Here is a 26,621-nt window from a genome sequence, read left to right as displayed (position 1 = left end):
TTATCTTCCAATTGCCGAATTTTTTTCCTAAGAAACGATTTGATGCAAACGGATTAGGCTACTGAATAGAAAAATAATACAGGCTGCCGTAGCTTACAGTATTTTCAGTTTTCTCGTGCCCGTTGAAAGGGTTCGCCACTAAAATAATCTCAATTTCCAAACGACCACTTGAACTCCTCTGTCAACAATATTGTTGACACGTAGGCTCAAAGGGATGCTGAATAGCTGGTGTTTGCTGACCAACTTTCAAAATATTACCTTCAATTTATAAAAGGGCAAACCGGGGCGTGTTGTCACAAGGGGCATGTTGTCACAGCAATTTTTTTGTACTTGCACTGACTGCTTCGTTAAGAGTCATCTTCATTTTGAGGTTAGCAAAGTCAAGAAAAGACATCAAGTTTAGCTTAAATTAGCCTAAATTATTATCAAAAATTTGGTCATTGATGTAAATTTCACTAACTTTTCAAAATTGTGTGACGCTTTCGTAAGAGCAGTCTGACCGCAAGTATGAAATCAGTTTTATAGCTTATATTATGTTAGAAGTTTAGCTGACACTTTAGAAGTTAATAGCGTGCCTTTTCTAGCCGCCATTAAAACTTTTGTCTGATTGCGTACGTCGATCGGGACGAGTTGTCACAGCTGTGATGATGGTCACAGCTTACGAGAAGCAGAAGCAAAATTTGGTATAAACTACCGAACCCTTGGTCGATATGTGAAGGCAAGGAAACAAGACCCAAAGCAGTTGTTGAATTAATTTCAACTTGTTTATAAATTTATAAATGTGTAAATTCCACGTAATAAAATTTGATTTTGTAAGGCAAACCGGGGCGTGTTGTCACAGGTTTGGGGTTTTTCGATTTGTGTTTTTGCTAGGACAATGCAAGTGATTTGGTTTTATCATTCGTACACTGTCCACTTACACTTCCTTTTGCCACTAGTTAAACTTTTTAATCGCAAAAGGATTTCAAGAAAATCAAATTGTTGTAAAAGATAAAAAATTGTGACAACACGCCCCATACTTTGTGACAACACGCCCCGTGCTGGGGCGTATTGTCACAATTTTTTTTATTACAAAAATCTGATTTTCTTGAAATCCTTTTGCGATTAAAAAGTTTAACTAGTGGCAAAAGGAAGTGTTAGTGGACAGTGTACGAATGATATAACCAAATCACTTGCATTGTATATAGCAAAAACACAAATCGAAAAACCCCAAACCTGTGACAACACGCCCCGGTTTGCCTTATAATGTCTTCAAACTGCTGTTTATTTAAAAAGTCATGTTCATTTGGCTTAAAATACAACAAACCAATAGCCTATAGAAGGCTGCAATTATCCAGCCAAAAAATATCAAAAACCATGGTTTTGGTGCAAAAAAGAATTGAGGAACATGAAAATGTATTTAGACTGAAATAAAGTTAGGGTCATAGCCTAGCCATTTAAAAAGAAATAGGCTAAAACTAAACGATGTTTTTCTCATAGCATGTAGGCTAAGACTCCTTTTTCGTCAACTAATGTCCCGAGTTCTTCCTTGGCCAACATCGTTTTTACGTTTGCTTGTAGCACATTTTCGATTTTCACTTTCTCTGCACAGCTCTTTTTCCGTTTTACTATTTCAAAGACTGAAGTTTTCGAACGTCCTGTTTTAGACCTCCTTTAAGAATTGCCTTTCTTCTTTGATTCATCCGCAGAGAGAGCTAGAAAGCAAGTACCATTTTTATTAATCTATGTAAGACTCGGCTGCCGTTTCCTTGACAACACCTTAGCCAAATGAATTCTCAAGAGTTGGAATAAGAATGATTATTTTCTTTGTTTTGTTCGGTATGCTAGGCAATTATAGGCTACTTTTTCTCTGCGCCCACCTTTAAACGTCGCTTGGAATCCTTTCTGTACAATAGAAGCGTCGGAGAAAAATCGCAAACGAAACTGTCCACTTTTCGAAAGTCGAGAGTAAACGTATGACAGTTCCCCAGATAATCTCACAGTGGTTTGATTGCCATCAAATACCTGAAAATCAACAATTTTACTGTGCGATTAATGAGCATGTGTTCTTTGATAGTGCTTTAGTTTAATTTAAATCACCAAACTTTGATCGACTGCGCTCTAATAGTGCAGCATCATCAGTGACCTTTTATCACGACCTATGCATTTTTTCTTTACGTTCGTCACGTTTGGCTTGTTTGATAAGGCAGACCTAATTAACCAAAACCAAAATTGACTTAATTGACTTAAATTGACTATATTATCATATTTAGACTCAGGCATAATCAAATTTAATTATTAAAATCCAGGTTTAATCATGTTGTTTAATGTTTACAAATCATTGTCTTACATTTTAATCCCATGTTGTACTTACATCTAAATAATCGCAGCAGGATTCTGTGTTGAAGAATAAGATACTGAGGTGTATTTGAAATCCTGTGGGTGCTTTCAAATACCACTCACAATTCAGGTTTTCTCTATAATCGTTAGGCCATCCAGGAGAAAGCACAGTTTGGCTATTGTTGGTTGCATTTGCAGAATACCCGCAAGGACCTGTGAGAAGTATAGAGTTTAGCAGTGGCGTAGCCAAGGGGTGGGGTTTTGGGGGTTACAACCCCCCCCCTTTGGCACGCATGTGACGTCACGATATTGGGAATGATGCTTTCTGTCTCTATGTCTCTAATCTAAAACAAAGTTTGCCTAATTTTAAACGAAACTGCATTAAAAGAGCGAGTTTTGCCAATACCAAACATTCAAATAACTCAGCCAAGAATAAGCAACAAGAAAATATAGAAACTTAGCTTTATTTCCGAAAAACGCCAAAGAAAACATGATCTTATCCTTTTGCCATGCCACCGGACAGCACCATTTTACAGGAATATTTATACCCACATTTTTGTTGAAAATGCTCTCAGAATGCACCAAATTCAAAGTAATATTTCAAAATTTTCTGGGGAGGCCCCCCAGACCCCCCGCCGCTGGGTGTCATCTTTGGCGAAAACGCCGTCGGGCTTTGCCCGCCGGCCGTCAAAACCCCCCCCCTTTCACAATTCCTGGCTACGCTACTGGAGTTTAGTGCAGTAGGCTATAAAGAATAGGGGGGCATTCTCCAACTCTCATCAAAACTCGGTTCGGATAATTGTAATGTGGTAATTGAGCTGGCAAATCGCGAGGGCACATTTTAAGTGCTGGTTCGGCTCTCGGGGTGTGCGCTTGAGCAACGCATTTCAGGACTGTTCTCCATTCAGCGGCACCTAATGAATGGAATAATTCCCCGGCAACAACACTTCAACAATCGGAAAACTTCACTCTGCCAGTCTCGGTAACCGGCCCTGCGTCAAATCAAAAGCCTCTACAAGTATGCGAAACTACCAGGAAGGAATAACCTATCATTACCAAGGCTTTGTCAGTCCGAGGATAAAGATTCAAAAAACCAAACCGTTTTCCCCGTCTCTCTTAAATTTGATAATACTGCTCATAGCCTACACACTGTAGCAGACTATGGCATGATAAAGACCAACTTCTGATATTTAACAACTGACCACTTACATTAGCGTACGTTACCATACCAAGTGTTACCAGCTTTAACTTCGGCTGTAGCTTAGATAAATCGTACTGTAGCATAGGCCTACTGTAGCTTAGGTAGGCTAAATTGTCTAGTGCGGAAAAATGGCAATTGAACAACCGCGAAAAACTAAATACAGTAGAATTCGCCTATAACGGCTTCGTTTATAACGTCAATTCGCCTATTACGTCACATTTCGCTCGGTCCCGGCAGAATTCCTATCTTTTACATACATTGTAGTTCGGCTACAACAGCATCGCCTATAACGTCTCGTTGTCTCCCTGTCGGTATGGGAACTTGTGTAACTTTTGTACTGTGTATATTGCATATTTCAAACATGTACCTATGTTCCTGTTACTGACAAATAAAACATTGATTGATTGATTGATTGAATTCGCATGTAACAGCACCCTTTATTGGTCCCCAGACGTCTTTTGTTTGTTTATAACGTCACTTTAAGCCATCACCTTCACCACGAACAGTCAGTCTTTTAATCCAGTTAGCGCTGCTGCTTGCAAAATGTCTTCCCTTTATTTCGCTACATCGTTCTCAGCAGGGACTTTAAGTGAATTAACTTTTTTCCCGCGTGAAAAACTATCACGTGTAAAAAGCAGCTCTACAGCTGTGTCAAATCCGTGTCAAAACCGAAACAGCTCAAGATCAATGCCTTTTTTGCTAATAAACAATGAACTTTTCTACTAATGTATGTAACGAGCTGGATTGCGCAAATTTCCTGTACCTTTCGCTGTAGGTTATTTTTTTTAAACAATTTCTTTGTTTACTGTATTTTCTGCGTGCCTTTTGTCAGTTTGGTGGTACACAGTAACCCTGATTGGATTATACACCTCTTTCTTTAATCAAAAAACACTTGTGGAATAGTTTGCGGTAGTTCGTCTATAACAGACATGGGCAAACTACGGCCCGCGGGCCAAATCCGGCCCGCCGGCTCTTGTATTCTGGCCCGCCGGATGTTATCGACATGTTGCAAGTTTTATTATTGTGAAGTTTCAATAGGAGGATTAGATACCTCTTGTCTCTAAATAGCGATACAATGTAGAATGTAGAGCATTATGATGTCACAGGTACATTTGTGCGTCGCTTGACGCAACAGTGCTTTCTGCTTTTAACCAGTAATGTCTCGTTCTGTTGCTCAACCAGGGTTGCCAGATTGGCCTTTTTACGGCCAAATGTCAGAAATTTGGCCTTTTTGAAAAGTGTTTGGCTGGACAATTTTTGTTTGGCCGCTTGGCCTTTTTTTGGCCTTTTTTAGTTTCCCGATTGGCATTTGTTTGGCCTTTTTTTCTTTTGGTTTACATAGTTCTTTTGGTTATCTCTAGCAACAGTGAAAAGTTTTGGTGTAGCGTTTTACATCATGCTCATTTCAAAGACCTTGCTAGCTATGCTTTAACATGTCTCTGCATCCCTGTCAGTAATGCAGTAGTAGAGAGGATTTTTCATTACTTACTGCAGTGAAAAAAAAACACGAAACAAAATGCAGACTGAGCTTTTGGAAACGATTTTGCGAATACAAATGGACATGCTGCTGAATGGAAAATGTTGCACAAACTTTGATGCCAGTTTCATAATGATAAGGCGTTTCACAGCTGATATTGTTTATGGTAAAACTAGCAGTAACGAAATGGCAGAGGCGCTAGCATTCCTAGAATAGTAAGGAGTGTTCATTGTGGAAGGATGTTGGACATAAATGCAATTGATTTCTTTGATTTTGCAGTGTTGGGTGTTTAATGTAGCCTACAAGTAATTGTATTGGGTATAAATATTGTATATATATATACTATTTCATATTGCATTAAGTGATATGCCAATATTAACTCCTTCTCACTAGTCACCAGGGTCGCACTGGTGGACGTTAATGGCTTTTTAGTCAACAGGATGATGCTTAGCCTAATGTTGTTGTATGCATATTTCAGTTGTATTGTAATTGTTTCCATACCTATCTGTTTGTATTTTATGGATTGCATTTTTTCAGGAATTTTACTAAGCGATTCTTCTTTAACAGATAACATGTAAAACAATAGAAACTGGGTAAATATTATATAATTTGTTGTTGAAAGTAAGTGCAAAAACACCACTGATTTCAACAAAGAGAATAAAACCTCAGGTTTGGCCTTTTTTTCTATAATTTGGCCTTTTTTGGGGATGCATTTGGCCTTTTTTGTTTTATCAATCTGGCAACCCTGTGCTCAACACAACAAACAGTTTACCAGCCTCATTTTTTTAAAAAAATGAGGCTGGTAAACTGTTTGTTGTGTTGAGCAACAGAACGAGACTATAGATAAGAGACAGTCAACCGCTTCAAGTGGACAGTTTGCTGGGAGGTTCACTAAAAACAGAAAGTTTTATTAGTCAATTTAACCAGTAATGTACCATATTTCTTAGTTTAGTGTTTTTATCAACAGTTTCGTCAGTGTGGAATGCTAAGCGAAATAGACATTGCTAAGTTGTTAATAAATTATATTGTTAAAATGAGTGCAGCGAAGAAGCGTAAAGTCGATAGTGAGCGCAGAGTGTTCAAAAAGGAGTGGACGACGAAATACTTTTTTACCGAAGTGGGATCAACTGCGGTATGCCTTATTTGCCAAAAAAACGTTGCTGTTTTGAAAGAATACAACATCCGCCGCCATTTTGACACCAATCATGCAAACCATCATAGCAGCCTGTCAACTCAGCAAAGAAAGGACGTTTCTCAGAGATTAGTGGCAAATTTTCGGATTCAGCAAAGCACTCTTTTTCAGCAGAGTGCAGTTTCTGAGTCAATCACCAAGGCAAGTTTTTTACTGGCTTTCAAAATAGCACAAGCAAGCAAACCATTTTCCGATGGAGAATTTATCAAGCAGTGCATGGTAGAGACAGCAAGTCTCTTGTGTCCAGATGCAAAAAGCAAATATGAACAAATCAGTTTATCACGCAGAACTGTAACTCGCCGTATAGAACAAATTGATGAGCACTTAGCTAACGAGTTGAAAGGAAAAGCAGATTCTTTTGTATTTTATTCGTTAGCGCTGGACGAAAGTAATGACGTAAGAGACACGGCACAGCTTTTGATTTTCGTCAGAGGAATTAATGACAAGTTTGAGATAATAGAAGAACTTTTAGCAATGGAGTCGTTAAAAGGGACTACTCGAGGAGAGGACCTTTTTCTTAAAGTCACTAGTGTGATCGACAGGTTTAAATTACCATGGAACAAACTTACGAATGTCACCACTGATGGATCACCAAATTTGACAGGAAAAAATGTTGGACTGCTAAAAAGACTTCAAGATAAGATGAATGAGGAAAATGCTGGGGTGGATATAACTTTTTTGCACTGCATTATCCATCAGGAAGCCCTGTGTAAATCTGTACTGCAGCTCAATCATGTAGTGAAGGCAGTAGTAAAACTGATCAACTACATAAAAGGGAGAGGACTTCACCATCGCCAATTTATCAAGTTTCTTGAGGAAATTGATTCTGATCACCAGGACTTGCTTTATCATTCTCATGTGCGCTGGTTAAGCTTGGGTAAAGCATGTAAACGAGTCTGGAACCTTAAAGAGGCAATTACCTCATTTTTGAAGTCAATCGGGAAAGCTGATGAATTTCCTGAGCTGGAGGACAGAGATTGGCTCTGTGATTTTGCTTTTTCTGTCGATATATTAACACATATGAATGAGCTGAATGCAAAGCTGCAAGGGAAAGAACTCTTCGCTCACGATATGTACACAAGCGTTACGGCTTTCAAATCAAAATTGGCTTTATTCTCAGCACAAATGTCCAACAATTCTTTTGTTCATTTCCCCACATTACTGACGATGAAAGAAGCCCCTAAACATGCAAATAAATACAGCAAATCACTAAATGATTTGCACCACGAATTTTGCCGTAGATTTCTTGATTTCGAAAAACTCCAAAAACCATTTCAGATTATTTCGGCTCCACTTTCACAAGTCGCTGCAACAGCACCACAAGAACTGCAGTTGGAATTGATCGATCTTCAGAGTGACTACGTTTTAAAGGAGAAATTCGAAGCCCTGAAGCTAAATGAGTTTTACGCATCGCTAAGCAACACCAGATTTCCAGAAATTCGAAAGGTGGCACAAAAAATGCTGGTATTGTTTGGTTCCACATATATTTGTGAACAGACGTTCAGCTTGATGAATTTTAACAAATCTAGCCACAGGTCTCAGCTGAGTGATGCGCACCTCAAATCTATCCTGACTATCGCCACAACCAAAATGATGCCAAATTTCGATGCTTTGGCAAAAAATAAAGCTTGACAATCCTGTCAGACGTCGTATTTAAATTCGATTTTGTTTTTTGGTTGTATTTTTCAGTTATTTGTTAATTTAATCTTCCGTTTTTTTTGTCCCTTTGTTATTCGTGTGACAAACTATATGTAAGTGGCGGCTCGATCACTTGGCCCGCCAGTCTAAGAACAAAATAATTTTGGCCCCTAATTCAAAAAGTGTGCCCACCCCTGGTCTATAACGTCAATTCGGCTATAACGTCAGTTTTTGCAAATCCCCTAGAGGTGTCGTTATAGGCGAATTCTACTGTAGTATACAAATATCTCACTGAATAGTTGATGAGATGGTGAAGGCTTCTTTTTGAATTCTGCAATTGAAAATTTATAAGTGATAGAAAGTATTGGTTTGCTTTGAAAACTTTCTCCTTAGGCTGCTTTAGGCTCTGCAAAGAACGAAACACAATATTTTTGAATTCATAACTCAATGCACTACTACAAGAAATACGCTACAACAACTCTTCCAACCTCAAGTGGGCTAATAACTTTTCAAAGAAACGTTTCAAACCTAGTGTACTGTATTGGCCTATACAATTAAGAATTTAATACCCAACATTTCGTAGGCTTACCAATAGCGTAAACCCCAACGATACCCTACAATTATTTAAAACTGTTTGGGTTACCTGACAAAGTGGCTTGGAAGCCAATGTGCGCAACTGACGTATCCGAATGAAATCGCAAAAACAGGCTTGAAGAGGTGGATACATGCTGCAGAGGAAGATGTGGCTTGCCACGGATACGTACAACCAACACCGTATCTTCATGTATCTTCGAAAATCCAAAACTGGTTTCAAACGTTTTTAAATTAGGCCTATCATTGCTGATGATTGATTAGTTTCTATGTATTTAATAGCTTTTTATTTAATAGCAGATTGATTAAAATTTTGTTATAGGCTAAGTAGGCTATAATCTAATTCACGTTAGGTCCATATCCACATATTCATTATTTGTCTTGTGCTGAGTACTCTTACATCTTTAATCGTGGGCTACATTGATAGGTCTACTCACTGCAGGTAGGTCTATAAAAATATTGAGCAAACAAATTGAAAGTAGGCTAGGCTATGCACATAACGATAATAATTCATACCCAACGTTTTTTATATTTTGCATCTGTCAAGTCAATGAATAGTAGCCTAATCAAATGAAGAAAAACTTCCAACTAAAGATATTTGTAAAACTTTTGCGGTGTCTATGTTAATGCGAGAGGGAGAGAGAGAGAGCCTGATGGTTATAAGAATTAGCCCACACTGCTGTAAAAAAACGAGAAAAAAACAATAATATTGTAGTGGATATGGGCAGAAAATCTTTGTGATTCTCCTTGGAGGAGTTATGGGTGAGAGACATTCAACAGACTAAGCAATTTTTTTACAGGGATCACACGCTTTTATTAACATTCATTAAGAATCATTATTAAATAATGTTCTTATAGGCTAATAGATTTTTTGAATGCTTTTTATTGTACTATGACCGAAGGCTGATTTCTGATGCCAAATCCTATCCTATAGGCTACTTCCTTACCGATAAACCATCGCAGCAGGTTTCAGTGTGGAATGACGTTATAATCATGCGCACGTGAAGTCCTGGGCGTGCCGTTACATTCCACACGCAATCAAGATTGTTTGGATACGTTAGTGGCCAACCAGGCGACAAAATTTTTTGCTGCTGTAGAATCCCAACTTGCATGGAAAATATGCACTGAGCTGCTGAATAAAATATATATGCAAAAAGAAATTACAAGCAGAGACTAGGATGAACACAATTAGCTTACCGCATGTGAAACTAGTTTGTCTCGATAGCTCAGTTAGTTAAGCGCCAATTTTGTGCACAAAAACTCAGTAGGCCTAAGTCAAACACTTCTGATGCGATTCTTGCGATGTGCGCCTGAGCAACGCACCTCAAGGAGCTAGCTGAAGTGCCAGTTATCCATCCACTGACATACGGCCAGGTGGCAGGGCCGGATTTAGCTGATGGGGGGCCCGGGGCACTTTTAGATCGGGGGCCCCCGTGCAAAAAAATTGTTCGCGCCTACGGCGCAAAAAACCACCTCTACGTCTACAGTAGCATTAATCCAGCACTGCACAGCATTTCGCAGAAACTTCAAAGGCTGAAAGAAAAAAAAATAACACAAAATCACACTTTTTCCACGTAGGGGGGGCCTTTAAAAGTCGGGGGGCCCGGAGCACCTGCACCCTCTGCCCCCCCATAAATCCGGGTCTGCCAGGTGACTATCCCGGAGACGATCGCAAATCAACCACAGTTGGGCTCAAGGTCTGGGGAGAAGTGGAAGAAGTGGCAGAGATAATCGCCGAACAACAATAAATGAACCAACTGGATATTACTCAACAACAACCTCAAAGACTGTCAAGTAGCTTATATCGAAGAAGGTTTTTACTATGTAAGAGAACGTTTTGACTGCAGGATTTTAAGTTTGGTTTACGAAAAGAAAATGTGAAAATGCAGCTTATTCCAGGATTTTGGATTAAAATTAAACAACTGTTGTATTGGCAAGAAACTTGTCTTGAAATAAAAGACATTTCCGAAACAAAAATTTTTCCCCACAGTAAAAATTTTCATCAATGCTCTTGCCATTTTAAGTACATTAGTAATGAAAAATATTACAGCTTATTATTGGCCTCAGTGTTTCAGTGTTTTTTGTCTTTCAGTATCCATAAATAAAGTAAAGTAGCCGATTGTAAGTTTACATAGTTGTAAGTGAAATTAGTAGTCTAACTATAGAATACGAAACTATTTTCCCCCAGAAAAATAAGCACTAAACAATGCAAGACATAGTAACATACACAAAATATTATTCATTCCACCGAACATTGCTTTAAAATTATTATGTTAGAAACTATAGGTTTACTAAATTTATCAATAGGTAACTTGCTTACGGCTTTCAGTTGTGGTAGGAAGTGAAGTGGATGGAATAAAAGGTAACGATGGCGCTTCTGTTTCTGAAAAGTAGTGAGCAGTTTCAAATTTGTTAAACTTCATGACATGACACGTCAAAGGAGGTCAGCTGCTTTATTTATAATAGTAATTTCATAATTTTAGTTCGCGTTTAAATAGATGGCTCTAAAATTTGGTATAAAAATACATAAGCTGCAATTAAAACCATGGCTCATACCTTCAAACGCAATCGAAAATCCGACATCTCTGATTGATATATCGGAATGAAAAGTAAGGATTAGGCTGTTGTTTGACGAAATAAAGAGATATCCCGGAGGAAGACTCCCGTTCAAAACTAGAGGAGTCAATCCATCGTTGAGCTGAATAAGGCGGTATGACAAAAGCAGAAAACAGTGAATTTGTAGAATATTTAAAAATTGCTACTGTTATAAGTGTTACAAAATGTAAATTTCGCACTAAAGTGCCTAAGCTTTCAACATCACCGGTTTTAATTGTAATGCGGCATGCGAAAAACAGCTAGAGCCTGATTTTTGCTGAAAAATTTTGTTCTGTTTTTTTGTTGGCAACATTTTTCTCTAGGCCTGCAGGGCACATACGTCTGGTTTGATTACTCGTGTGGCGTTCCAATCCCAGCTAGCCCACATAACTTACACTCTTGCGTTCTTTCCTCAGGATAAATTGCATGGCGTTTTACATCACTTTAGGTGAGTCTACCACTGTAGTGCAATTGGCTACAATATTTCACCTGTTTTTAACTTATCTTTTTTTTTGTTAAATACAAGTTTGGTAAAAATACATCAGCTTTGTTGATATTTTATCTGCAAGTTTTAGATTGCCGCTTCCATTGGTAGGCTACGTTAAATTAAATCTAGAATCTCTTAAATTTAACGGAGGCTTTTTTAAAAATCAATGTTTCGTTTTTTTGCCATGTTGTAGCCTACCTCCACAACACCTAAAGCAGTTTAGCGACACATTATATATCATTGCAATGGCTCTGCTTTGCAGTGACTACGTGTAGTACTTATTAGTTCCAACCGCTGTTTTAGACATCTTTGTCCGACCTCCCGCTGTTTTAGATATCCATGCCCCGACCCTCCGCTGATGTTTTAAGTAAAAAAATCAGTCAATAACTCTTTGAAAGTTTTTTGACAAGAGCACCACCTATTTGGCCATTGAGTAGCTAGCTTTATTTCAAGAGTTAGTTATACTCTAGTGTTAATGTGTGTGTGTAAAATTGCAACCAATAGTGTAATTGGTTGCAATTTTAGATTTCAATGTTCAATTTGGCAATATATATAATATAGACTATTAACGACCTGTTTTGGCCGAAGCGAGGGTTTCGTGACTCAGTCGAAGGTTATGCATATGCAATAGACTGAGTTTCGCTTTTAGCAACATGATTGCTGCTTACAGGTGGTTAATATCAGGCTAAAACGGGTCGTTAATATCTACATTGTGAAGTAAGCAACGATCATGCTGCTAAACGCGAACCTCAATCTCTATATAATAGGCCATGACTTGCATATTTTCAACATGTGGGTTATGTTCCTATTTCAGGAAAATATAGCATTAGGCTACTTGGTTGATTAATTTGTCATCCACCCGGTTTCAGGCAACATGCAGCCAGGCCCGTAACTAGCTTGGAGCACTGGGGGGGGGGGGGGGTGCAATAAGTATTGTAGAAGGGGCCCAACTTTTACTTTCCGTAAGCTATCATGTACGAAAGCGACGTTTGTACATAATGTGGATTGCGCAAAAACATTAATCGTAATACAGCGTTTACATCAGCATAGATTATCATAGAAACAACTGGCATTATGGAGTGAATTACATGCTGTAGATTAAACAGTTATAATGACGACAGTATAGAAATTGAGAAGCAAACTCATTTTTAAAACATCCGACCATCAACTAGTGATAAAATGATTAAAAATTGGCATATAAACCGCAGCGAAATTTATGAGTTTGTAGTTGATTCTTTTGTTAGTTAATCCATTGGCTTTCATAAACTTTGAGTTCGTTTTAGTTTGATAAAATTTTCCTTTGATGCGCTGCAGTGCATAAATCACACAGAATATACTAGGCCTATAGCCTACGTAGAAAATAGGCGTTGAACTACATGTATGATCAAATAGGGTTGCAGTCGCTGCACCTGTCACACTCATCGTTTTGTAAATAATTGTACAATGCACCTCATTTTTTCTAGTGCAGAATCAACAATCATCTCTTCATGATCAATCCTTTAATGATAATAGTGAGAATCTATTTCACACCATCAGTGAAATGTATTCTCGCCATAGATAGGTTACGTCCTACCCTAACATAAGGCGTGGATGGGCTTCACTGAATCTATTAACAAAAACGTCCAAGTCTATTTTCTCGATCATTTCCTTTTCAAATCCCACCAGAACCAAGTTCGACTGGAACATAGACCTGAGTGTAGACTTGTCTATCCGAGATAAAACCGAGAAGCCACTCTCACAAACCGCACTACTGGACCCGAATGATGCCACAGTAGCGGCAAGCTCATATACATTCGGGAATGCCAGTCGTTGATTGTAGCCTACAGTTCTTTCAGTACTATATTGGAATCCTGGTGTTCTGCAACTTCCACATGGTCATGTAGGAACTGTTTTGCGACTTGCAATTCCGCCTCTGATGGAATATCCATCTTCAGTTTCGTATATAGTGGAATGAGCGATTCACGGTCCAAAAAGTTTTCATTTTCTTCTTGAATGGGCCCGAACAGATGTGTAAAACCATGAATTGTCTGCCAATCTGAGTTTCAAACTGCAAGTATAGAAGCATTGGCCTATCTAGAACGCAAATGCCAAGGTGATTGTCCGGTGTAACGGTCCGGGAGTTACTGCGGTCTGAAAGTTACCGTAACTTCTGGACCGCGTATACGCGGTCTGAAAGTTACTGCCAGTCCAGAAGTTACTAAAATAGGGTTTTCAGATTTTACGCTTGCAGCAGATTTGTATAAATGATTTCAACATTGGAAACATGTTGAACTTGAAGATTTATCCTCCATTGCGTCTTAACAACATGGTTTACAGCAGAAACGTAATTGGGAATGAAGCGAAAATAAGATGAAAGTTAAAAATGAGTTTTCTACCAGAAATTGTTGCTGTATTGGACTAAAATTTGAATTTGTAACCTAAAAATTTACGTAGGCTATCATTTTAACCTGCTTTTGTTTGTATTATACCATTTGAAGTTGTGTCCGTGCCTTAGCCTACGTGCGTTGGCAAATAAATTTGCATTGGGAGGTGATTGACTATGACCACTTAGCCTAGCCTATAGTATTTTGCTGTCATCCTGGTTGTGCTATAATGCAACCTACGATTCACACAGTGGCGCCGCCAGACCTTCAACAATAGGGGGGCAAAATATTGACAGTGCAAGACAGTAGCGTAGTCAAAAACTTTGAAAGGGGGGTCTTGACAGCCGGCGGGCCAAGCCCGATGGCGTGTTCGCCGAAGGCGACACTTAGCAGCGGGCGGTCTGGGGGGCTCCCCAGAAAATTTTGAAAAATTACTTTCAGTTTGGTGCATTCTGAGAGCATTTTCAACAAAATTGTGGGTATGAATATTTCTGTAAAATGGTGCTGTCCGGTGGCATAGCAAAAGGATAAAATCATGTTTTCTTCGGCATTTTTCTGAAATAAAGCTAAGTCTCTGAGTTTTCTTGTTGCTAATTCCAGACTGAGATACTTAAATGTTTGGTATTGGCAAAACTCGCTCTTTTAATGCAGTTTCGTTTAAAATTAGGCAAACTTTGTTTTAGAGACATAGGTTGATTGCTTTTTTTTTGCGAGATTATTACAGTTTTATTATTTATCAATTTTCTCCTTGGTTGATTCAAAAAACGATCTTATTCCGGTAAGTCACTAACTTTTATGCCCTGAAGTCAACCCAAAGTTTAGAAAATGTAACGTCATAGAGGTCATACATCTTGATGAGTGTCAAACAAAAAGCTTTGAGACAATGAAGTTACTATAGGCTATTTCTGATATATTCAAGTTTTGTATAACGAATAGCTGTTTAGATGTCTAGATCGAACAAGCGATCTCAGCAGTTGCAGATGGCTTGCATACTTGCACAGTTTGACGAGAAATTACATCATAGGCTAAACCTTTTCTTGTAAACAATGTATTAACATCCGTAAATTCAATTTGAAGGTTGAAACCCCCGAACTCCCCTCCCTTGGCTACGCCACTGGTGCAAGACATGCAAGACAGTGGTATATTATTTAATTTCTCTTGTTTTCTACCAGGGCTGGAAAAAATGTTTAGCTTTCCGGAAATCTGTTTTTTAGAGAAAAAATTTCCCGCGGCTTACAATCACGATAATGAGAACCTTATATTTTACTGATCTCCGGAGCTGACGTAAACCTTAAAAGTCATGTATATTCTCGACATATTCTTGATGCCCTCCTTATCGAAAATTGTTCTTTGTAATACCGCTTTGAAGGAGGATTACGACTATAAACAAAAGAATAAATTTTAAACTTCATTTTAAATTGAAAAGACATGACGTAATGTCTTCCAACCTTGATTATATATTTTTTCATTACGTAACGTCTTGTAGAACTGTTTCACAGCGTGAAAGGCATTGGCTGTATGTAAAATAATGTAAAAAAAATTAATCACAACATTACTATGCACGTTCTTCATTACTCTACCAAAAAATAATGTGTAAACTCACGCTACAAATTACACTCATAAGTGACCTCAACATTTCAACGTATATGAGCAGTTCTAAAATTCACATAGTTTTAATTTTCGGATATGCTCAGCGTGAATAATTTTACAAAGTGAATCCCAAATTTTGAAACCGTGCCAAAATAACAGAGATTTCACTCCTAAAGCATAAAAAGAATTGACAGCCCCCCCCCCCAAACTGAGCAAGACTCCAGGAGCCCATCCTTCTAAGAGTTAAAAGTCATGTCGACTTATTCTTGCTGCCCCCCTTATCGAAAAATTGTTCTTTGTAGTACCGCTTTGAAGGTGGATTACGACTATGAACAAAAGAATAAATTTTAAACTTCAATTTGTATTGAAAATACATGACGTAATGTCTTCCAACCTTATCTCATTTTTTTCATTACATAATATTTACTACCACCAAACCACTTTGACGATCGAATTTGTTAATTTCTTATTCGGTAAAATGTTTAGATGATGTCACGTCATTACGCCGATTTGAGATATAATTTCATTCATGACGTCGTCGTATGGATGAAAAACTTTTACAAGTTTTAAACTCTGCTGAGATTAAAGAAGAAACATAAATGATAAATATTGGATAAATTGAGTCTCCTTTACAACTTAAGAATCGAACAACTCAAAACTGCTGAAACAAAACGTTTTGTTTAAGTGAAAGAATCACTGCAAGCAACCAATGCCAAAATGCACCCGGAAGAAGTCATGGGAGTGTGAGGTATCAAAAATTTAACCGGTTGTTCTACATCAATGTGACGTTAGTTGAAACTTTAAAAAGTCTATATCTTTGCTTCTGTAGAAAATCTTTTTATCTACTGTACAATTTAGAATTTAGTCATTAAGGTTTTCGACACTTTTTTTTAAAGAGAGAGCTTCCCCCCCCCCCCCCCCCCCCCCCTTGCAACTTGAGTTGACTTACTTGAGGTTGGAATCCAAATATTAAAAAAATAATATTAATATGTATTAATAAAAAAAAAAAAATTAAAAAGATGATGCCCAAAACATTGGGGGGGCAGCTGCCCCGTCTGCCCCCCCTGCCGGCGCCACTGGATTCACAATGTAGTGTTATGAGTGTTTTATTGACTCGTTGTAGGCTATGGCGCTATTGAAACAAAATTAACAATTTAATTGATCATCGCTCCAAACATTTCAAAGTTTAAATAGTGGCTATAGGCTACGTGAATCGTGGCATTTAATAAGCTACAGGCCTTAATATATCGTGCAAAGTTTGCATTTAAATGCTGACTTGTTAGCCGCTGGTCTTGAGTTGTAGTTGACAAACATAGTCTTTGACTATATTTTATGTAGGCCTATTTCATGAAAGTTAAAACCAAAGTTTTCTAGTGAATGAAGCACTGAGCCTATTTTTGATCTGGTTTTCATAACTACCGTTTTGAAAAAATATAAAATAACTTAGGCTACATGTAGGCCAACCGGTAGTCAAAACGCCATCAACCTTCAGTGAGTAGGCTATCACAGTCTCACACGCGGGGAAGGCTTTAAGTTTTACGAAAGTGTTGAACACTTTGAGATTCCAATCAATTTCCGTTGGACTCCCATCGAAAACACGTGGCATAAAACTTAAAGTCAAGAATTGTGGTTGCGTGGTGAGAACATTTATCCTTGGGATTCATCTTTCGCATACTTGCAAAGAGTTTAATCTACTGACCCAGGCCGTAACTAGGAGGGGCGCAGAGGGGGCGAAGCCCCCCCTGCAATAATGTTCGCCCCCCCTGGAAAAAATGATGTTAATTATTAGCTCTGTTCGCTAACTTTTCAGTTTTATACTAAATTTTCTTGTGTTGTTTAATTGTAAACACTGTGTGTCTAATGGTTTGGTCGAATGTTGTGTTAAACAGACAGACTCGGAGATTTATTGCTGGTAAGATCCAGAGTAGACCTAGCCTACACCAGTTTCCAACTGAGCTAAACAGTGTGATAGCCGATCAGTCTCAAGAATACTGTGCAGTTGACTGCCACTAAGCGTTATTAAAGTACCGGACAAGGACAACCACTTTGGCATTTGCGTTCTAGGTATGCTTCTATACTTGCAGTTTGAAACTCAGAATGGCAGACAATTCATGGTTTTACACATCTGTTCGTGACCTTTCAAGAAAAAATGAAAACTTCTTGGACCGTGAATCGCTCATTCCACTATATATGAAACTGAAGATAGATATTTCATCAGAGGCGGAATTACAAGTCGCAAAACAGTTTCTACATGACCATGTGGAAGTTGCAGAACACCAGGATTTCAATGTAGTACTGAAAGAACTGTAGGCCTAGGCTACAACCAACGACTGCCAATTTTTAACTTGGCAGTGTTTGTGCGTGCAGTAAATAAATATTTTGATGTTTAAGAATTTGTTCAGCTGATTCCCGTCAAAGATATTACTAGCCGATATTCTGAAGGCATTAGACTACGGCTACGTCAACGCCTTGAAATCATGCCTCTGAATCGATCAAAACTGGTATTAATAGGCTACGGCCCGCTAAGACCATGTAAAGTTAGGCTTTGGCCTGCGGTTAGAAAAAGGTTGCCGACCTCTGGTTTACACATTGCGTTTTCATAATTGCCTTTCGTGCCAACAGGCAAAATGTTCCATTTTTGGGTCGGATTTGGTCAAAAAATTTACAAAATTGTTGAATTTCTTTAAAGCGTTGTACAAAATGTGGCGATGTACACACAAATAAAAAGGCAACAATACACACACAGTTATAATACCACCTGGGGGTAATAATATGCGGCATTATACAGTACGTGCATATGTAATGATATCACTGTTCTAACCATAAAGAGCATAGAGAATAATTATATTGATTGATAGAATGCTCCACCAGTCACACGCAACCACGTGAAGACCTGTTTTGAAACTCCCTCTCTGATTTGCCGTTTTCGCTATCTTTTCAAAGAAATTTGGCTTTCAAAAGTGGGAGGGCCAGGCCCACCCAGAAAATAAAGTAGGTGGGTCCATGCCCACGAGGCCCAGGTGGTTCCTCCATCCCTGGCTGAATCCGAATCTGAACTCAGATTATTACTATCACATTAAATTTTTGAGATATGATAACAAAAATACTTTATTTTTGCCAAAAGTGAAAGATTTAGCGTTGCATTTAGGCTACTACCAACACATGCAGTGCTATAACGAAAGATATTGGACAAGCATTGCCATAGGACTGCTTAAATCTTTGTGGTTTCATGCAAAACCTTGACGGGGCTACTTTTAGCCTCCCTTTTAACTTGTTTTTACTGCCTTTTTAATAATGTTGCTTAGAAGACAAATTGGTATCAAAATTATAGTGTGTGGGACTGTGGGTGTATTTCAGCTATTTATGCACCACAGGGCCTGGATATCTGGATGTAGCACAATGTGTAAACCTATGTGTAATTAACGCAAAGTCAAATATTCCACTTTTGACAAAAGTAACAATTTGTTGTTATCATATCTCACAAACCTGACGTGATAGGCAAAATCTGAGGTCAGATTCGGATTCAGCGCCAAAAAATTACTCTAAATCAGTTTTCAAAAATCGTGCAGACCAGTGTAATCTATGCTAATGTAAACTCTGTATTACGATTAATGTTTTTGCGCAAATATAACCACATTGTGTACAAACGTCGATTTCATACATGATACGGAAGGTAAAAGTTGGGCCCCCTCTAGAATACTTATTGCCCCCCCTAGCGTTCCAAGCTAGTTACGGGCCTGTACTGACCAAGTGGAGTTTCAGTTCATTTACAAGTTTTTCTAAACGAATTTCGAAAAAGCACACCCACTTACAATAGCAGTAACTTTTGGACTGCTTCTGCGGCGTTGCAGTCTGGAAGTTCCTGTCAGTCCAAAAGTTAACTGGGGTGCCCGGCGTTTTCGCAATCGATAGAAAAGCGAAATTGTTTTAACTAAGTGTAATGAATTCATTACTCTCAAACTAATGCAAGCTTTTCAGTTAACATTACAAAATACTTATAATTAATAATCTGACCTTTTGAGAGGTTAAAAATTTAATTATTTTTCAAAACAAAATCAAATAAAATTTACATGAAATATTTGGCAACCTTTGTAACTTTTGTCCTGCAGTAACTCTTGGACTGCTACACCGGCACTTTAATAACGCTTAATGGCTGTCAACTGCACAGCATTCTGGAGACTGATCGGCTATCACACTGCTTAGCTCAGTTGGAAATTGGTGTAGGCTTAGCCTACTCTGGATCTTACCAGCAATTAATCTCGAGTTTAACACAACATTTGACCACACCATTAGACACACCATCTTTACAATCAAACAACACAAGAAAATTGGGTATAAAACCTACCTAGTTAGCGAACAGAGCTACAGTAATAAACATCATTTTTTCCAGGGGGGCTTCGCCCCCCCTGCGCCCCCCTAGTTACGGGCCTGCATGCAGCACAAGCAAGCCAGAATGCTAAAAGTGGTTGAAAAGGCTGTAAAAGAAACAAACACCGTGCAAGGCGTCAAACATTAGAAAACAATATAGTCACCGCTAAGGTTACAATAGTCAGGCTTACGTACCATTAAGTAATCGCAACACTTTTCCGTTTCAAACTTAACAAATTCCACCCGAATTCGATAACCAGATCTTGCTCTTAATTTCCATTTGCAATCTAAGTTATTGTCGTACATATTTGGCCAGTCAGGCGAGTATAAATTTGAAGAATGGTTCTTTGCCATTGCCGTGAACCCACACGGTGCTGTTAGAAGGTGATTAAAGTTGTGCTTTGCGTATATATTGCAGAATCGAGATAATTTTTAACCGATAGCTCTAACTGGGATAACTACCACAGCTGCCCTTTAAATTCAAAAGTTTGGAATATACATATTTAAGTAGGCTGCTTGTGTCTAAAGATGCCTTTAAACTTGAATTAGTTGGTTGGATTAAAATCTTTATCCTCGGACTGACAAAAGCCTTGATAGGTTATTCCTGGTAGTTTCGCATACTTGTGGACATGTAGAGTAGCCTATATTATGTATAATGTAGATGTGTAATGTTGGTTGGTTGGTTTAGAATCTTTATCCTCGGACTAACAAAGCCTTGATAGGTTATTCCTGGTAGTTTCGCATACTTATAAAGGCTTTTGATGCTGGGCCGGTTACCGAGATTGACAGAGTGAAGTTTCCGATTGTTGAATTGCTGTTGCCGGGGAACTATTCCATCCATTAGGTGCCACTGAATAGAGAGCAGTTTTGAAATGCGTTGCTCAAGCGCACAGCTCGAGAGTCGAACCAGCGCCGCTTGATCTGGGGTCGGGCGCTTAATTACTGAGCTAACGATTGGGATTTCATTGTTCGTTTGTAATAAATAAAGGGCTACAAGCTACGTTTGAATAAAACATTTTCTTAACAAAATAGTTCTTTTACCTGTAAGAGTGATATTAGATCCAGTGGGCCAGTTTACGGTTTCTAAAGAAAGCGCGCGGTTATCAATAGTGTACCCTACATGTTTACATCACTGCTGTTTTAATCTTTATGCGCTATATAAGGTTTATAAAATAATGCATTGCCGTAGTGATCGATAGTTCATACAACATTGCTGACAGGCCGGACAATGGTACCATACAATAGATTTCAAATCGAAAAGCTAGCTGTACTTCAGAAAATACGTTTGTTAAAATAACTAAACATTTTCAAAAACTGATGAGGTTAAACTGCAATTTGTTTCTAGAAAATGATTACACTTTAATGATGTTCCGTTGTTTAGCTGTCGACGGTGAAAACATTTTTACTTTGTAAAGAAACTAAGGACTGTAAGAACTAAATTGCCGCAAAAACCTACGTCTAAAAGTAGCAAAGAAGCCAGCCAATTGAGTCTTTTTGTCCGAGTGGAACTTTACAACAACTGTTTGCGTTGTTGAAATATACGGTTGAAGAAAAGTAGTATTTCCCTTAAGTCGAATAACTTCTGTATCGTCTTCATAAATCTGTATAATGCAAGAAATATAAAAATACTGGTTCAGGATGCAACAGTAAGGTGGATACCCAACGCTTGCAATGACATCGACTGAGTGAGGTGGCAAAGGCTGTTGTAGGCCCAGCTGGTTCCTATTGAAGCTATAGTCGTAAAGCGGCCAAGGACGTCGAAAAAGTAGCAATTTGTTACAAAAGGGTCATTGATTTCGTGTATATTCTTAACTTTTGGCATGTCATTCTCTGGTAGTTTAAGGACCTTTCGACTCTGACCCACACTCATTACTCAATAGAACAGATATAGGCCTAGACTGTTTATTCTCGTCAACATCATTATTTACTAGCCTACAAACAATTGAAAAAAATTATGAAAATCCATAAAAAAAACTTGTGATAAGTTTATTAGAAAAAAGTAATTGTTGAATGAATATTCTCAAATAAAGTGTGAGTTGTTGATCCATTTGTTGGTTACTTCTTATTATTAGTGTGTTGGCTAGCATAACCTACTACACGTTTCTCACCAATGATTTACTCTAAACTATTTTACTCAAAAGAATCATAGAATATCTAGATTACTCAAACTATCTATAAATGACAATGTACGGTAGGCTATTCTGTATAGTAGTAGATTATTATAAGACTACTAAACTATGCAGACAAAGAATATGCCAAACTGGGCTACCTAGAATTGCAATACAGTATCACTGTTCTAAAATTAGTATTAACACAACTAAATTTCTTTTTTTTATATGTTTCAGCTTCAGTGCAATATTTATAGGTAACAGGTAGAAACTTACATCTAAGTAGTCACAGCAATCTTCGGTTAAAAATTCGCTAAAAGTGATTTGAACTTTATAATCAGGTTTTGACCAAATTGTCCACTCACAGTCTTGATAAGGAAGATAAGGTCTCGGCCAATTGGGAGAGGCTAACACGGAACTTTCTTCAGTTGCAACAGAAAAATAGCCACAAGGCGCTGCGGATAAATTTAATATTTATTCACAAAATATTATTAAACACAAGACTGTTACAGGAAAAAACGAAAAAAGTTGGTTTTCTTATAATAAGGTGTAGTCTGACCTAGAACAATGTACAGTGGTTATGTTAGAATTGCATAATATCAACCCAGTAGTCATCGCTTTCGTGTTTGGTGCTGGTAGATCTCGATTCGATTCCTTGGTCGGCCCGCACTAAAAACTTTAAATACAGTACAGAATGGGCGTCCTTGAGAAAGCATTGCAAAACAGTCAGCATAATACTGTACAATATCCATATCAGTGACATAAATTACAACCAATTACGGGGTTGTTTATGAAGAAAAGCAAGTTGAAACTACTGCATTGATAAATATAAGCTGGTGTACAATGGCCTATAGCGTGACGTAGCCTCTGGCTTTTCAACAACAGTTTGGGTATGCAGCAGTTGCCGTTAAGAGCTCTTCTGCAAACGTATTTTTATGTCGCCGCCATTATGCAATTATCACAGCTGTTACACTTAACAAGTTTGGACGTGGCAATTCCACATTCTATTTGCTTTGATGATTTGTTATTTTATGAATTTATGAGCTCACCACTTGGTATTTCTTGAGTTTCTGAAATAAAAAAGGAAAAGCAATGAATGCAAAATGCTGAAATATTTCCAAGAACTACCCTTTATAATTCAAAATAAAAAATATCAGCTCAGTGGTTGCCATTTGGAAGGCATTTTCGTCAAAGTAAGATCTGTTTTCACTTATTTGTCAATAGCAGATTCTTTAGAAACACATGTAAATTATTACCTGAAAACAGCGCTTTAAATCCGGCTTCGTTTAAGCTTCTGTCAGATCTAAATATGAGAGAAACTTTCACGCCTTCTGATACAATCGATGTGTTGGTCATCAAGCCATGCAGTCTGTGGGTTTCAGTACCATTGCTTTTTATCTGAAAGATATAAATCCATAAGATATATATTCCAACGTTAATCTATACAAGCCCTTTGTCTGAGGAAAATCAAGATTAACTGGTTCAAGGCTTCTTAGCATGTACACTTTAGTAGTGCCTGATGAGCTAAAAGTATAGTTATCCACTCACTAGAATTGGGTATACAGGGAAATTTACATGTAACCTTTTTTTTAACAACAGTCGCAATCTTTAAATTTTCTGTCTTGATGACACAATCTGAGACCGTGGCTCAACGCTGTTACAGACGGTTGTTCGCCTGGTCAAACGTCATGTAGAAACCGTTCGGGTCTACTGAATATTACGTCATGGAAATTCCTAAAACATGAGCCAAAATTGCACCATCGTCCGTAAGACTCGTGTCAGACCGGTTTAAACCTGTTTCAGTTTGAGACCTGTTTGGACATGAAATATTGCGTCACGAACTGCTCTCGTGCCTTTGAGTTATCACAAATTTTTCTGATTCATTCTCGAAGTTGTTTGTTGGAAGTCGGTCGCACATTTAACTGGTTTATTTGGTGCTTGCTAGCTGGACAAATTCTCCGTCTTTTATCCAAGTAATTTGTATTGTAGTGACAGTTTTTTAGAGGTGTAAGGCATTGCACCAGTCATTTCGATAGCCGCGGGCTAATTTTACAGGAATACACTTTAAGAATAGACGTTTCAAGAAGTGTTTCTTTCTCGGTCGATACATACAGACGAACGGATTCGGGAATCTTATGTTACAATTTTCCCACGAAGAGATTATGGTTTACCGCTGTGACCAAACGCTTCAACAACTAGTAGGCCTAGCTTAAGCAAAATAGTAAGTGCAATGCTTTTGCAAAGGTAAGGCTTCCTAAATCAAAATAAGTATTCGCAATTCGCATAATTAATCGAATAGATACAAAGATCTTCACTTGAGTCAACAACAGCCCAAGAAAAAATAAAGATAGTTTATGTCATAGCAACATGTAACCACTAATTAACTAACCTGTGATTTAATTTTCAAAAGACCAGGTTATTTTTTTGAAGAAAGAAAGAATAGAATTTGACATGTTTGAATGCCAACTTTACAAAAAAAGTCAACTTTTCAAATTTTACTGGTGATTGGATATTTGGTCTGTCTGCACTGTCTAATTGGATATTGAAAAAATACAATAACAAAAATACAATATATACAATAAATAATAAAAAGATACTGTCTTGATTGGATGTTGAAACGCAAACTAAATCAAAAAGGGGAAGTGTTTTCCTTACTTAACTATTTGTGTCTTTGTATAACTGTATTAGTTATTAGCAATAAACTTTATTCTCAATGGCATTGTAGCTTATAGGCCTATAACATTCACTACTGTAAGCTACTACCTTTAAACCAACGAAAAATTACCGATAAATAGTCGCAGCACAGTTCTGTTCCAAGATATTCCAAGATAATTTTCACGCGGTATCCTTTTCTTGCTCTTAGCGTCCACACACAAACGACGTCATCCTTGTAGTTGAATGGCCATCCGGGAGAGGTCAAAGGTTGATTGTACTTATTGACTTCTGCCGAGAATCCACATTTAACTGAAAAGATATATCACGTGACCATTGCTTGACCAACCAAAGACGTTTTTACAACAAATGGCTTTGAATACGAGGCATTTTGTAACTCAAATAAAACAAAGTAACAATTAAACTGACCCCGGGAAACAGAAAATAGCCACAAAATGACAGAAGAAAAAACTGAAAAAGTTAATGTAAACAAATGAAGTCGAATAATGGGAAAAATGAGTAGGCCTATAGCCTACTTGGTATAGCCTTGTTTTTATTGTAAATTCTTACCACAATTTTGGTTATCATATCCCAATGAAAATCCTTCTGGACAAGAGCAAGAATAAGTGCCCAAAGTGTTAAAGCATAGGTGAGAACAACCACCGTTGTTGTTGGCACATTCATCTCTATACAGAAGAAAAAAGTTATATAAACAGATTGGACAAGTAATAGCCTACGTGCAGCCAAATAAAGTACGAAAATTTGTTATGAGGATACTATTATCCGATCGAAAAAACAAGGAAAGTTCTGTTGAACGAGATATGATTGAAAAAAACTTCTATATATTTCTCATTGAACAATTTTTCTTAGTCACGGTCTGAATTTTTTATACAGGACACTTCTTTATGAATTTGATTTGATATCGGTCTAAAGTGATTGAATACTCAACTTTGATAGTTTTAAGATTTTCGTTTCTAACTCTGATTGGTTCCTTTGATCAGTATCAAACTTCGGTCTGCTTTTCTGACGACAATCTTCAGAAAAAAGTCGAACAAAATTACGTCAAGTCATGAACTACTGTACACCTTCTCCTTTCCTTCTTGAAGAGAAAGCCATAACAATATTTAAGCATACTTACACATCACAGTTACTTTCGATTAGGATAAATCCGTTTGGGCAATCACAGCGACGAGACCCCAAAGTGTTGACGCAGGTGGCCAGTGCTGAACAATCACCATTCTTGATCGCACATTCGTTAAAATCTGAATCATACAAACAAAACATTAGTAAGCAACATCGAACAAAGATGCACTGTGCTTTGATTAATTCATTCCTCGCTTCCAAGCTTCTTAACAGTTTAAAAATTTAAATATAGCCTACTAGAAAGCAAGGAAAACAATTTCTGTGTCCAGCATGCTATTCAACGTCCTGGTAACACACAGCCGCCTGCTTTTGATGGGTATCGATCTAACAACCTTCAAACGTCGGTAAGAGACTCTCACCACGCGGTCAGATAGATTTTGCGAAAATAAAATTCAAGTTATTCACTCACCACAGGTGTAGCCGTCTTCTAGTAGTGACTCTCCATTGGGACACAAGCACACATAGCTCCCAGGAGTGTTAAGGCAAATATATGAACATAAACTTGCGTTTGAGCATTCGTTTCTGGAAAAAGAAAGTTACACCACGATTATTAAATATGTTCTTGCAACGACTCAACAAATTATTCTTACAGCAAGAACAAAATTATCTTAACTAGACTATCGGAATGAGATTCGTTAATGTTGAAAAATATACGTGTAATTAAGGGATATAATATCCTTAGTTTAATATAGCCAAAGATAATGACACATAGTCCACTGCATGTAAAGATAAACACAATTTTAATCATTAAAAGCTTCTCTCAGCATTTTGTCTTAATTGTTTTGTCCTTCAATCATCTTCATTACCATCAATTTTATGATGACCTAATTCAGTTCTGGTTGAATACTTAAGACGAAGCTTACCTGTCGCATAAAACTTCATCGACTAAAGTATAAT

The 26,621-nt window shown here is 37.8% G+C and overlaps 2 protein-coding genes across 2 annotated transcripts; one reads left to right on the top strand and one right to left on the bottom strand.

The window, feature by feature from the left end:
- Positions 1 to 1,185: 1,185 nt before the first annotated feature.
- LOC145773686 (tolloid-like protein 2) lies at positions 1,186 to 26,606 on the bottom strand. The gene is made up of 18 exons (XM_082584823.1): positions 26,588 to 26,606; positions 25,720 to 25,843; positions 25,152 to 25,267; positions 24,715 to 24,893; positions 23,186 to 23,327; positions 22,979 to 22,999; positions 22,206 to 22,384; positions 21,278 to 21,422; positions 20,863 to 20,904; positions 11,041 to 11,116; positions 10,975 to 11,003; positions 10,739 to 10,801; positions 9,366 to 9,547; positions 8,471 to 8,615; positions 8,120 to 8,158; positions 2,354 to 2,532; positions 1,860 to 2,004; positions 1,186 to 1,694 (listed from the first exon to the last, which is right to left on the bottom strand). The coding sequence occupies exons 1-18, from the start codon at positions 26,604 to 26,606 to the stop codon at positions 1,654 to 1,656; spliced, it is 1,866 nt and encodes a 621-aa protein (XP_082440949.1). The 3' UTR covers positions 1,186 to 1,653.
- LOC145774343 (general transcription factor II-I repeat domain-containing protein 2-like) lies at positions 5,712 to 8,019 on the top strand. The gene is made up of 2 exons (XM_082585570.1): positions 5,712 to 5,744; positions 5,796 to 8,019. The coding sequence occupies exon 2, from the start codon at positions 5,980 to 5,982 to the stop codon at positions 7,819 to 7,821; it is 1,842 nt and encodes a 613-aa protein (XP_082441696.1). The 5' UTR covers positions 5,712 to 5,744; positions 5,796 to 5,979; the 3' UTR covers positions 7,822 to 8,019.
- Positions 26,607 to 26,621: the final 15 nt, after the last annotated feature.

The sequence above is a fragment of the Aplidium turbinatum genome, chromosome 7 (genome assembly GCF_918807975.1).
Source record: "Aplidium turbinatum chromosome 7, kaAplTurb1.1, whole genome shotgun sequence".
NCBI lineage: Eukaryota > Metazoa > Chordata > Ascidiacea > Aplousobranchia > Polyclinidae > Aplidium > Aplidium turbinatum.
The sequence above is the reverse complement of the archived record's forward strand: the minus strand, read 5'-3'. Positions and strand labels throughout refer to the sequence as shown.

Coding starts and splice junctions, on each gene's coding strand:
- LOC145774343 (XM_082585570.1), top strand. CDS start 5,980: ATGCTAAGCGAAATAGACATTGCTAAGTTGTTAATAAATTATATTGTT.
- LOC145773686 (XM_082584823.1), bottom strand. Junction 11,117..20,862: donor ATCTAATATCACTCTTACAG/GTAAAAGAACTA, acceptor CGCCTTATTCAG/CTCAACGATGGATTGACTCC. Junction 11,004..11,040: donor CTTTATTTCGTCAAACAACA/GCCTAATCCTTA, acceptor TATATCAATCAG/AGATGTCGGATTTTCGATTG.